This window comes from Triturus cristatus, chromosome 2_1, assembly GCF_964204655.1.
Source record: "Triturus cristatus chromosome 2_1, aTriCri1.1, whole genome shotgun sequence".
NCBI classification, from domain to species: domain Eukaryota; kingdom Metazoa; phylum Chordata; class Amphibia; order Caudata; family Salamandridae; genus Triturus; species Triturus cristatus.
Genome location: NC_140581.1, coordinates 902,385,126 through 902,399,940, shown reverse-complemented (window position 1 = coordinate 902,399,940; position 14,815 = coordinate 902,385,126). Strand labels below are relative to the sequence as shown.

The window sequence follows — 14,815 nt, the reverse complement described above, 5'->3', positions numbered from 1 at the left end:
AAATATTACATGAAACATTTCAGGGGTAAACAAATGAGCTCCCTACCTTTCTTTGTACTTCATTCATCTGCATTGTAAAGAGATATGCCAAAATTAGACGCTAGTGTGTGTGAGCATTCTCTTTTGGAATGAGGAATGTTCCTTCGTATGAGATCTTTTACCAACAATAGCGAAAAAGATGAGTGTTAATAGAGACATAAAGAGGAGGACACTGTATAATGGAGGAGCATCATATGCCTAAAAGTCTCAGAAGAAGGTAATAACTCTAGGTTGAAATCTTTGGAGATAGGTAAGCCTCTTCCTCTCCCGCCATGCTGTTGGAACAGGCAACACATGCAATGTATGTTTATAAACTAGGGGTGGCATAACTCATGTAATTCTGTGTATCCTAATCAAGCGGAACAACCTAAGAATTCCACGAGATTATGCTTGAATTACGCAAGAAGAGTAGTGCTGCGTTTAGCGCCATTTCTTGATGCAAAAATGCCCCATTGCATTAAAAATAGACATGAGGATGCATTTTGCACTTAGAAATAATGCTGAAAGTGACAGAACACAAATAGCGACTTAAATGTGGTCTTGGGGTAGGAACATCCCCCAACTTACTAGAAGCATTTAGCGCTACTTTCTTAGGGCAAAATGCATCCTAAAAATCCGAAATGGAAGCAAGGGTGCATTTTGCACTAAGAAACAGCACAACATTCAGCGGAACATGAATAGCCAGTGCTGTGGGCTGCTCACGCTCATTAAATGTTCTTTCGCTTTAGGATTTTCTTATTCAAATTACTCTTAATGACGCAAGGGGTAGTAATCCCATAATTATCGGTAAATCTGTGTCAAAGAATTACAGAAATTACTCCAATTACTCCGGCAAAATCAAAATTCTTCTTAGGCCTATGGTAAACCCTAGTAGTTTCTGAGTGGCCGAGAAGACCACATGGTTCCATAAACTACTGAGGATAAGCAAGAGCACTGGACAGTGGAATATTTTAGGCATTGGTATATTTGTCGACGTTTTCCTTCTATCAAAAAGAGAAAATCTTAAGGACCACTAGAAGGCAAAACTAGACAATAACTCATTTACAGAAAGGATCTTTTCATCGTTAGGATTATTCACTGAATATAATCACAATTACAGTTACAATGTAGCCAATACAAATGCAAAACAGAAAATCAATTGTATGCACACTGCACACTGCACATGATTTGTCTAAGGAAACAATAGACACACCAGAATAAAAAGAAATACTTCAAAAGTCGAGTTATTTAGAATAAATAACAAAAGAGAAAGCCTAATAATTAAAAATAAGCCATCTGTACAACTGTTCCAAGTAAACTAAAGTGAGCCTGCCAACAAGAGAGCTCCAAAGCAAAAATATGATTTGACATGAGCTCTGGCAACAAAAAAGCAACTGTGCAAAATGATCTGATCTGAAAAGAACCCAAATGAAGTGTCCATGCCAAAAAAATGGCTCCAAAAAGAAAAGTGAAGAGCAACAACTGACAACATCACAAGTTCATATATACTGTTTTGCACAATACAGATTGTACAGATCAAATTGTGACATTTTTAAATACATAACATTCTGTTAGCACGGATGTAGGAAACACGATGTTTCACAAAATAAAAACACATTTTCTTTGCTTTCTGTCAAGACACTTGTATTGTTAAAATGCAAATGCTTTAATATTCTGCAAGCATTCTTGATTTATGTAATCTATTCATCAGACGAAAAAAAACCCATTAATTTACATTGCACACATATACTTTTTCACATTATTCTTCCTGCAAGTATCATGATGGAAACATTCACTTTGCCAACAGGCTACAACATTTGCTCTTGAATTGTTGCATCTTATTAGCCAAGGAAATATACAGAGACCAGCAACAGCCAGGCAGATAAAAACCAATTCACTCATAAGTAAGCTCTAGGATAGAATTAGAAAATTATAAATATTCATTACAAAAACTCAAAAGGTACAATACAAAATTTGTAAAGTGCAAATGCATAATGTCACTGCCATGAGGGCATTCAGTAATAAGAACATTGAGTTAAGAAGCGTAATATAGCCTTTCCACCTAAGTACTATACCACTACATAAATATTGCTTCGATTTTAAAACTGCATACTTGCACTGTTTTTTAAATTGATTGTGAATCTTTTTAACTTTGGCTCTTACCTCTTGGTACACTTGCACTCTCCGGTCCACCGTGGTATTTCCGTCGAGGCGGAGAGAGTCTTTGTTTGCCTAAATGCTTTTAGGCGCTCTAGCCGAATTGTGACCTCTGGATGGGAGGAGTATAAAAACATCTGGGATATCTAGCGCGCAGCGGCACGCCAAAGGCAAGCCCATCTGCGCCCGTCCACGCTGAGACCGTGCCAGGCATCAGGGATGCCGTTATGATCGCCAGGGACCAGACTGTAAAAATCCAGTACTATGGTGAGGACCTACGTATGCTGAATAACAAGCCTAAACACTGTATTGGCTTAGACCTTTGCAATTTTCCTATAATACATCTTGATAGCTGCTCCACTTGTGGTTTTGTATTCCAGCCTGACCTAGCAGCACGGATTTCTCCTCACTCAAACTCTCTTTTGATATCAAAACCTCTAGATATTACCCGGTGGGCTTTAATTAATTCGCGCTCCCTGCCCAAACACAGACTAGAGATCGCCGAGTTGATTGTGGAAAAACAGTTGGATGTGCTCTTTGTCACTGAAACTTGGGGTGACAAAACGACAGGCCCTGATTTCTATCATGCTGTCCCTCAGGGTTTCAAGGTATTTGTTATGTTATGTTATGTTATGTTATGTTATAGGGTATTTCTTAAGCGCACGGCTAACCCACAGAGTGTCCCAGCGCTAGCATGACCCCAACACAGAGAACGAACCAAAGTAACTGCCACACTATTTTTGAAAAAACCAGGTCTTCACGCCTTTTCAAAAGTTGAGAAGGTCGCGTTCTTGCCGCAGCATAAGAGGGAGGCTATTCCATAATCTTGCTGCGATCACCTGAAAGGAGCGGCCGCCCTTACGAGAGAGGAGAAATTTGGGCACAATTGTTAGTTGTTGGAAAGATGAGCGCAGTGTTCTGAAGGGTTTATAGAGTTGAATTTTGTTCCTAAGGTATGGGGCTCCGATTTTATTCATAGCCTAAAAGTTAAGACCAGAGATTTAAAACAGATCCTCTGCCTTACTGGAAGCCAATGCAAGGTGCTCAAATAACCCACTGTCAGGACTGCCCTAGCCTCTGCATTTTGAACAACCTGCAAACGGTTTAATAGATAGTTCGGGAGGCCCAGATACAGCACGTTTACATAGTCTAGTCTGGACATGATCAGAGCCTGGACCACAGTTTTCCTGTGTGCAATTGGGAGGAGGGGGAGAAAATTTCTCATTGTTTTTAGCAGTCCGAAACACGTGCCTGCCGTAGATTGAACCTGAGTCTTCATGGTCATATCTGAATCAATTTTATTCCTAAATTTTTCACCGTAAGGGCAGGTTTCTCAGAAGGTGAGCGATTTTTTGGCCACCATTGACGCCATTCATTGTCCGGGGTGTGTCCAAAAAAGATAATTTCTGATTTGTCCGAGTTACAGAGTAACTGGTTTTGGTTAAACCAGTTAAACACCTCGGTCAGACAGATGTTGATTTTATTACCATCTAGCACCTCCTCCTTGCCACATGTGAAGAGCAATTGTGTATCGTCAGCATAGGATATAATTTTTGCCCCATATTTTTCGGCAAGAGAACCTAGAGGGGCCATGTATATATTAAAAAGGGTAGGGCTCAGTACCGAACCCTGTGGGACCCCTACGTTTAAAGCTTGAATGGAACTAGAGAAAGGTGGGGCCCACACTGTTTGCTGATGATTTTCTAGGAAGGAGGTACACCATCTAAGAACCGTGCCCCCTATGTTACTCTCCCTCAATCTCAGAAGGAGACGATCATGGGGCACGGTATCAAAGGCCGCTGATAAATCCAGTGATATCAGTACTGCCTTTCCTCCGGTGTCAAGTGAATTTGTAATAGTTTCTACAATTTCTAGTAGGGCAGTTTCTGTACTAAAATTCGCTCTGCATCCCGATTGACTCGGATGGAGTGTCTGATTCCTTCAATAAAATCAGTCATGGTTGTATTCACATACTTCTCCACCACCTTTGAAAAAAACGGTAGGAGAGATATGGGCCGATAGTTACTAACTACCAGTGGATCTGCTGATGGCTTTTTTAGAAGAGGGAGAATTTTCCCATGCTTCCATATAGCGGGCAGCATTCCCTCTGACAAAGAAAGATTGAGTATTCTGTTTACCGCAGGGTTTATTGCTTCAGCAATTGTAGCCAATATTTTTGTCGGAACAGGATCAGATGGTGATCCGGATTTTAAAGCTGTCATGATCTTAAGGGAGATCTCCTTAGGCATAGGTACGAACTCCATTAGAGTGTTCCTGCTGGGAAGATTTATAGGAGAAGAGCTGAGCATGCTGCTAGTCGCATTCTGACCGAGACTCCCAAAAGAGTCTTGAATTTTTTAAATTTTATTATAAAAATATAGGGCAATTTCATCTGTCCAGGTGGCCGTAGGGGAAAAAGGGCTCTTTGAGGCTGGAGGGACAGTAAAGTCTTTGACGATCTTAAACAATTCCTTCGCACAGTTATCTGCTTGTTTGATTTTCCTGGCCAGTAATTGTTTCTTTTTGTCGCGGACCTTTGCATAATGTACCTTCAAAGCTGTTTTATATGTTATTTTTTCAGCCGGGTCAAAGTTCTTTCTCCAATGCCGTTCTAGAATCTTACAGGCACTTTTACTCATTCTAAGAGACTCATTAAACCATGGTGCCGAATTTCGGCCTTGTTTGGCTACTCGAGTTTTAATAGGGGCTAGCTGCATACTACACTCATGTAGCGAATTTTCCAAAGCGTGCACATCATGCTCCAAATTGTTATTAACAACTAGGGGAAATTGATTGAACATATGTGTAATGGCTTCAGGTGTTACTTGATTAAAAGATCTAAAGGTTTCTGGCCGGGAGTTATAACAGATTACCGGCTTGGTTGGCGTCTTATTTATTATAAAATTAACCAGAAAATGGTCCGACCAAACAATACGCTCGGGGACAGTTACTTCCAGCTCCATTGTAGAGAAGATCTGGACTAAAATATGTCCTTTTTCATGTGTAGGAAGTGTGACATAGGGAGCCAACTTAAAAATGTTGAATAATTCATAAAGTTTGATTGTGTCTACGTCCATTTCTTGATCAAAATGAATGTTGAAGTCTCCTAATATCAAACATTGTCCAAATTTGGCCATGATTGGTGTGATGGCAAGGCCTATTGATTCCAAGAACCTTCCGACCGGCCCGGGTGGGCGGTAGATCAAGACCCCAGCAATAGTTTGGTGGGGGGAAACTGTTAAACAAAAACCCAGACCCTCAGCTCCTTAGGTTTGATACAACAGAAAAAAAGGGGAGGAGTCGCTATGATTTATCGTGACAAGCTAAAAGCATGTTGCAAGCCCATACCTAACATTGATTGTGAAGCTATCTCATTAAATGTAAAAATTGATAATAAATCCACTTTTGTAGGGATATTACTATATCGACCTCCAGGTAGCAAGCTTTCTAAATACAGTTAAATCACTTCTTGAAGTATGTGCGGCCGAGAAATCAACACACATTCTAGGTGATTTTAATTTCCTCTGACACCAATACAGATACCTTAAATGAACTCATGGCTTTGACTGGTCTTAGACAAATTGTCACAGGCCCCACTCATCAGGCAGGGCATACCCTTGATGGTATTTTTACAAATAATGACACTAGCTACTCAAAGAAATCTTACCTCTGACCTGGACAGACCACTCAGCTATTATTTTCGATTTATGTAACTTTTCCACTCTGCTAGGAAATAGTTCTAAACACTTATTTTCAACATAACGTAGCTGGAAATTAATTGACAGCAAAAAGCTAAATGATGAATTACTGGGAACCCTATTTGAGCCTTCAAAAGGTGCAGGAATTACCTCTTTGCAATTTAACAACTGGCTTGCACAAGCAGCCGACAGATTAGCCCCCCTGAAAAAAGCAACAAACAAAAGAAAATCACCTACTTCCCCATGGTTCTCAGAGACTCTCAGAGCAAAAAAACAAGAATGTAGACAACAGGAAAGGCGTTGGAGAAAGGCGTTGATTATAGTGCTCAGGACCTTGCCATTTATAAAACTCTTTTAATTGAATATAAAAACCTAATTAACGCAGAAAAACACACCTATTTTACTAAACAAATTGATCAGGCAAAGAATTCTACTAGAGAACTCTTTCAAGTGGTCTCCAAACTATCAGGTTCCTCAGAAATAAATTCTTTTGAACCATCGCAAAAATTCTGCGACTCTCTAGCGCAGCATTTCCTTGATAAAGTGAAGCAAATCTATGACATTTTTGGCACTAATATTAGCAGAGACAAACATACTTCCATTAACATCTGTCCTTCTGACGCCTCTAGCTTCTCTAAATTTGAATTTATCACTAATGATAAGGTCACCACTCTTATCCAACAAACTAAATCAGGCTCCCCCCATGATTCACTTCCCCCTAGTATCTTCAAGCTAGCCTCCAATATGCTAGCTCCTTGTCTTGCCAATATTTTTAACACTATGTTCTCTCTAGGTGTTTTCCCTGCTATATGGAAAACAGCTTCTATAGTACCGTTGTTAAAGAAACCTAGTCTTGATTCCACACAACCTAATAATTATAGACCTATCTCTCGTCTATCTTTTCCCGCTAAATTAGTGGAGAAAATAATGAATGCACAACTGACTGATTATTAACTAAAACATAATTATCTTGATGAGACACAGTTTGGTTTCAGAACAGACCATAGCACTGAATCTGCTTTAATCAAAACTACAGATGAAATTAGAGCGACTTTGGATTCAGGGGGAGCAGCCACCTTGATTTTATTGGATCTTTCCGCTGCGTTTGACACCGTAGATCATAATCTCTTATTAAAGCGCCTAAACTCCATTGGCATCTCTGATAAATCACTCACACTACTCTCATCCTTTCTGTTTGGCAGAACACAATCAGTAGCCCTGGGAAGCTATGAATTTCCGTCCTTTGTCCTTCCCTGCGGAGTTCCTCAGGGATCATCTTTAAGCCCCACGCTATTCAATATTTATGTATCTGAACTGGCTATACTTATAAGAATTGGATGAGCTGGCAGTGACATCTTACGCAGACGATACACAAATTGTCTTATCCGTATCAAAAAAATCGTCACCACAAATGCAAAATGTCAAGGATTGCATGCTTGCAGTCAGTTAATGGATGAACTCTCACTGTCTGAAATTAAACTCAGTCAAGACTGAGGTCATCACATTTGGCAATTTCCTTCCTTGTTGGTCACAGAGTTGGTGACCGGATGAACTGGGATCGGCTCCGATTCCAGTTGTCAGGCTAAGAACCTTGGCGTTGTTATTGATGATAAATTTAATTTTAAATCACAGGTAAATTCTGTGTCTTCATCATGTTTTTTCTTGTTAAAAACTATTTAAAAAGTACTCCCATTTATCCCCATGGACAGAAAAAAAACAGTGATCTCTTCTTTGATCTTGGCCAAGCTAGACTACTGCAATGGCCTTTATATCAGCCTACCTGAGAAACAACTCAATACGCTGCAGATGATTCAAAACGCAGCGTGCCGTCTTTTGCTGGGTATTCCTAAGCATTCATCTGTCAGAAATCATCTGCATAAACTGCATTGGCTCCCAGTCAGGAACCGCATTATTTTTAAATCTCTCTGCATCACCTACAGAGCACACCAGAATACTGGCCCCATTTTTTCGAGGCGCCGATTTTCCTGGTACATCCCAAAAAGGCATTTACGCTCCAAAGGAGCTAAACTACTAGCAACTCCGAGAGTCTTTAAGGCCACATGGGATGGAAATAGCTTTAGGGCAGCTGCCCCCAGACTCTGGAACAAACTTCCGACTTTATTTGCATTCAGAAAGGCCTTGAAAACATGGCTATTTGATAAATAGTCATCTTCATCTTTACAGAAACTGGCTAGTCCACGGTCCAGCGTCAAGACACCCTTGGGTAATCGTGCGCTTAGCAAATTTATTAACATAACATAACATTCAGTCCCTTCTATGTTAATGTCATTTGGAGATTTCAGCTAGCTACAAAACAACAGTGAACCACTGTGAATGAGTGCAATACTGCGAGCAGAAGAAAGAAACCTTGAGAAATGTAATGTTATTGAGCACATGCTAGAGAGTTTTCATCGAGAACAGTGTCATTCGGAAATAAACAAACATGACTACATACAGCAGAAATGATAACCAGTGAACGAGGTGGTTGAGACATCCATTTTGAACAACTTGGCATCAAGGTCTAACTGAGGCTTATTTTGTATGAGACAAGAGAAGGCACTTTAACAGGTCCTAAAAAATATTTTCAATGGCAATAGTATGATATAAGTGTAGACATGTGGATTTGAGTATAGATTACTATTCTGTCGCCTATTGTTAATGAATACTAAACTCACAAAAACCTCTACCCCAGCAAGTCAGTAGTGTGCAGGGTCCAGTATATGGAGGAGAACATGGAAAATGATAGTAGACAAGTGTAGGAAAGTGACCTTTTTGTATGGTTTCCCCCCACTCTGACTTTTTTGCTCCAATGCTTATGGTTATGACTCTGAAAGTGCACTGAATCCTGCTGCCCAGGCCCCAGTTCCCATGCTCTCACCCTAAAACTGATGTGTGAATTGGTAACCTCAATTGGGAAGGACTTTAACCCCTTATAAGTACCTAGTATATGGTACTAGTGGTAGGCATGGGTGTTAAAGGGGTCACCAAGGCCTGTAGCACTGTTTGTGCAACCGTGAGAGACCCAAGTAACCTATTGACAGCAAGCATGTCATTGCAGCCTGCCTGAGTGGTGGAAACTGCATGAACTCAACTTTGCCCTCACCATTTGGGGCAAAGTCAATGCACTATTTTTAATATATGCCAGTCACTCCTAAGGGTGGCCTCCTAAGCACAAGAGGCAGGTTGCATCATATTAAAGGCGTGAGCATGTAAGTGCACACTTATATGCCCCTATAGTGGCCTTTACAATTATTCGCTATTATAAGTGATAGGAGGTCCACAGGATAACATGGACTGGCACCCTTGTAAATCCAAGGTTGGCAGCTCCATTATGGTACTGCCAAACTATGTCATGTTTGGTTTCAAACAAAGTGCCTCATAACTCCTGACATCAATTTTATGTCGAGGACGATGTGGCATGCACCCAGGTAGCTACCTTAGAGGTTTCCCACCTGGTTGCCCCAGCCTTTCCTGCGCTCTGGCTGCCAGCCCCCAGCTGCTGCTGACAAGACGGGGATCTAACCAACTGCAAGGAGGTGTGAACTCTACCAGGAGTCAGAAATAATGACCTGGACGGGAAGGAGGTCTCACCTCTCTCACTGACAGTATGGCAAGTGAAGTGGCACATCAAGGCAGTAATCTTCAATGCCTCCAACCCCTGTGATATACAACCAGGCTGCCCCAAAAGAGGAAACAGCCTTTCCCCTCCCCCTAGGCACCTTTTCACCCAGGCAGGTGGGAACATTTGGTATTCAGGAGGTGTAACCTGCCAGAAACCTAGCCACAAATCTAGGGTGAGCTACCAGGTCTGTACAGCTAAGGAAGACTTCAGCAATTTAATTTTAAAGTGGTAGAGAAGAGGGTTCTGGGTAGAAAAGGTGACTCACACCCAGGGGCAAATTAGCTGTTGGTGCTTGCAGCCCATTGGCCACTTGCACCCACACCCCTAACTTCCCTAAATCTTTGATTTAAGGACTACACCTGACACCAAAACCTCAGTTCTGATCTTACTTGCAACAAAGGACAAAGAGGAGACCTGTGTTTGAGACAACAGAATCTGCACACAGCAAAGGTGTGATATGCATTACCTGTGACAACTTTCCTGGAACTGCATGACTGTGACTCGACTTGACCAAAGCCTCGTTCCCCCAGACAGAGGCACCCCTTTGAGAGCCAAAGGCAAATCCAGACTCCCCTGGCCCAGCGGCGCTAGTCCCCTGCATACCGCAGGTAAAAACAACATTTCCAGACCACAGAATCGCCGGCCATTGGGCCCTCCGTGGGATCACCCAGAAGTGGATGGTCCAGTGCATTGTGGGAAACGTAGTCCTGACCTCCAACAAGTTTTAGGTGGCTATGGTTTTCCTCGGGGCATCGAAATAACTTTCCTCTGACCTCACTGCTGCCAAACCTTGTTGGTCGCCAGTCTGGCAACTACCCCCCTTTACTCAACACTACACCTCGAGGGCTCCGCAGAACCTTCATCCGTTGTCAGCAGTGGCTTTGTTGTTGACTTTTTGCATCCGGTTCCCCATAGCACCATGTAAGCTGAAAACTCAGTTTCCCCGGGCTCCCGATTCAGCACCACGGACAGCGAGGACAACTGTGCACCTGGGCTTCTCAAGCCGGGTAAAATCGAACTGACTGGTGTGGCTTAGTCCTGGAACCCGCATCCCCTTTATGCTTCTGGGCTCCACATAACTTGACCTTCAAGTGACCAATTGTCACTAGTGCTTTTCACCATTAACAGCAAAGATAATATTTTGCAGTACTCTTTTGAACTGACTTAATTTTGCTGCTAAAATCCACAACACTGGTTTTACTTAGCCGCTTGACGTTGTTTTGGTGTTTAAATTTACATAAAAATCTGCTTAACACATGTTCCTCTAGTAAAGACAAACGGCTCTTTGCCACCCTACCAGGACTCAGCTGAGGATTATTGTGTATCCATGGACCATCTCTGGGGTATTTTGAGAGCATTGCAGCCTGCACAGCCAAGGTCTGAGCTACAGCTGGCATAGGGTACCATGAAGGGAATCGTGGGAGAAGTCTGCATCCTCTCCACACAGGAAGCAGCCAAGCATGTAGCCTCCCTTCCCTCCCCTAAGCCAATCACCATGCTGCAATGGCAGCATTGTGATTGGGTGGGACACCGACCGCACAGGCGTCTATGGGGAGGTGTTTTCTCCATGCAGGCTGCATGCAGCCTACATGGAGAAAATGTGAGAGTGTGCATGAACGGGTTGGGCTGCCCTGGGGCCGACCATACAGTCAGCGCCTACAACAATGGGCAAGCCACTCCTCCCCTGCCTGGAGCAGGACCGCCCACCGGCCCGCCCCCAACCAAACCCTTCTGCTTTCCCGCAGTGCGAGAAGCAGAAACAAAAAATGGTATTCATAATACCATTTTATGGTTCTGCTTCTCGCACTGCGTGAAATCAGTGGGGCGACGCTCCTCCGACCACATGGCGGAGCCGCCCCTGTTAAGGAGCTAGAAAAGGAAAGCGGAGTAGACTTTGGCATGGATTGGACAGCAGGTAGAAGATGAGGTAAGTAAAGTCAGTTGTAGCAAACAAGGAAGGGAGACGGAACCCCCTGCATCATGAGGTTGACAATCAGTGAGACATATGTGGACAGATAAAGAGGTTGTTGCCCACTAGGGCCCAGTATGGTGGTGAGACAGCGTGAAGATGACTGTGACCATTCTGGAGAAAATGGCCATCTTGGAGGGACACAGGACAGAAAAGAGGACACATTTTGTCAAAAGGAGAGATCTGGAGCAGAGCTTCCAATTGGTGTTGCAGTGGTGAGTCCTCATTAAGGTGGACTGGAGTAAGTTGCTGCTTCACGGGGCGACCATGGTGACCTTAACAAATGTCCCTTTAGATTTGATCGTGGCAAGAGGCAGAGTTAGCTTCCGAGTTAGTCCGATTACTGTCATAGTGAGCGGTTATAACTTTTTCGAAATTATCAGACTCACTTCTCTTGTACGAGGGAGCACTTTTTTCAAGCCTCCCATGGCCTCTGCAGGAGAAACATGCTCCCATTGCAATACAATTTCGCACAAACACACAAGGCATTGTTACAACCATTAGCACTTGTTGTCTTATAACAAAAGCATGAATAGACAAAGATAATCTATCCGCCTTAAACTACATATTACCCTTTCTTGCGTCTGAGTTCATCATCTTCATCTTGCAATTTACTTTTAGGGAGCTGATCCTCAATATAAGTCAGAGAAGGTGGCTGCAAAAAACACAACATGGAACAGAGTGAGCACAGTGTCAAAATGTAGACGACATTGCTGATTTTGTACAAACACAATGTGAGATTTATATAGCCCCTAAAAGAATACATGCGACAGAGAGGACCTGAGAGATGACGCATAACAATGACATAAAGTGCATAGTTGTTCAACAGCTGAGGCACCAGAGACACAAGAACCCACAGCACTTAAAGGACCTTTCCAAACAGCAGCAGAATATTGTAATGACACCATTCATAATCTAAATATTAAGCAACATCAGTTTAGGTTCTACACTATCTATAGTCTTGCTACTCACAGAACTACTCACCAGACTAACCACGTTTGCAGCTTCCGCCCTTTTCTGAGAACCAATCACTTTCTAAAACCATTTGATTACATCCTCTTGTTATCTCGGAAGGTGCATCTCTCAATGCAAAGCACCGTATGTGCTTGATAGTATTTTTCACATATTTAACAAGCATTTGCAATGCAATAGGTCTCGCATTTATACGAGTTTGAGCTATTGGCATTGTAAATGACAATGCTTTTTATTTAAGTTTGGTTTTTTGAAAACATAAATAAAAGGCACTGTCATTTACAATGCCAATAGCTCAAACTCGTATAACTGCGAGACCTATTGCATTGCAAATGCTTGTTTTCCTATGTGTTTACTTTTGTAAAAGCCCCTTTAAACATGTTAAAAGCTAATGCGCTGGTCCTGCGATTGCTGCAAACGTAAAGAAATAGACAAAAAAAATTATATTTCTTTACTTTTGAAGCAATCACACTACGTTTTAGCTTAACTGCCTTAACATGTTTAAAGGTAAAGCGCGGGAGCCCCGAATAATGTTTTTCTATTTAATTACTGATCCGAGTTCTAACTAAAATGAAACCTAAGTGCAAAAACGTTTTTTTTAATAAAAACTGGTTTGTAAAGCACCCGCTTTAGCTTACCATGTTTACGCGTAAAGCGCTGGTGCCGCCAATGTAAAAAAAAAGTGTTTGTCTCCCCACAACATGTGTTCCTCGCCTGTCCCTTTCTTTCTGGAAAACTCTATCACCTTAACAACACTGTACATTAACCCACTTGGAGATGAGAGACCTAGAAACTTGACCCAAGATCCCTCTAGGAAATATTGTCCCGATAGACATGAAATCACCGCCTTGTCAAAAGCAAAGGGATGATTATTATTAGAAAAGATCTCGAACATATTTCCCAGTGTGCATTTTAAGATACATTAGCATGCTGGGTAACCGGAGTCTTGTCGATTTAACACAGCACACTTCACCTAAATATTGTACAGATACAAATAAAAAAAAAGGCTCTTTTTCATGCACAAATGTATGGTTTTTAGTAACAAGCTAGCTAATGTTTATTTGTGGGATATTTGGTCCAGCAGAGTCAGATTTCTGGCCAGGGTGTATTTGAGCCTACACTACTGTTTATCGCTGTGACAGTATTGCTTCGTCCCCAGGCACTCTTTTATGTAAACTTTCAGTAAGTGGAATCAGGCTGAAGTTGCCAGACTTTGTTGAATCCTAACACATGCATTCAGTATTCTTTGGAGAGGACAATGAGGGTAAACTCCCTGGCCAGAGCAAAGAATGGTGATCATAACACATCAAAGGCCAGATAATCTGATTACCCCCAACAAATCCGCTGAAACATGAAATTGTGGATACAACTGGCCTGTAGCAACCCTGATGCAGGTCATGGCTCTGGTAAAGGTGGGTATTGTATATTCCCAGAAATCTCGGAGATTGTGGCACCATCCTCTCCAGGTCCCAGACTATACTCTGATTGTTTTGTGTTGATGTGCTTATACTACGGAACGATCCCTAAACAAACACCTAGCACTTTTTTGATCTTTAAAATCTTCAGCAAGAGCCCATGTTGTTTAAGTTTGCATCTACTATTTCAACCTATCAGTAAATTGTTAGGCCTGACAATAAATTCTATATGGTGCAAAGATGGACTCTGGTTACGGCTAACCTTTTATTTAAACTCAAGATGATTGCAATATGTTATGGCTGCTTCTTTCCACGTGCATAACGTGTCATTTAGTCATTATGTCCATATTTATGTCATTTGTATCACTAACGATGGAAAAGTCTGAAACGATGAAGGCAATAGTCCGAGATACCGATTTTGAATGGAAATTCGTAAATTAATAACCAAACCACAATTCTTATCCCCATAAGACATAACCCAAGATCTTGTCGTTCTGCTTGTATGCCAGAACATCACTTGACTGTTCTCTGCAGCACTTATTAATGTTTTAAATAGCATTAAAGGGACAGTGTGGCAAAATATCACTATGCAGCTGTTTGGAGATCTGGCATGGGAAAATTGGAAGAAGGCAGATTAAAATCCAGTCTAAGTGTCCGGTAATGCATGATAGCATTTCGACATTAATGCCAATCGCACACCACACACACACCTGGGTTGATCACGTTCTTCAATACAACTGTAGACAATGGTCCCAACCCTAGACTTACATTTTCCAATCCATTACAATCTGGTACTTTGGTTAATTTTTTTCAATTATCGTGAACCAAGGCAGACCTGCTGTGGAAGGAAGGCACTGCAGGAGTGCTGATATTACTATGTTGAGTACCTGTGTTGCATAGGAGTAGTCTCAGCGTTTGTAAAGACGCTGCTGTCCCACTGGTGGCAGGAAACCCATGCTCTGAT

General features: G+C 42.0%; 1 protein-coding gene across 1 annotated transcript in view; it reads right to left on the bottom strand.

Moving 5' to 3' along the window:
* Positions 1–14,815, bottom strand: part of SLC28A3 (solute carrier family 28 member 3) — a 312,588-nt gene that overhangs the window by 150,879 nt on the left and 146,894 nt on the right. Inside the window, exon 3 of the mRNA XM_085633118.1 lies at positions 12,037–12,119. Coding sequence (XP_085489244.1) covers positions 12,037–12,119 — 83 coding nt within the window. The remainder of the gene's footprint in view (positions 1–12,036; positions 12,120–14,815) is intronic.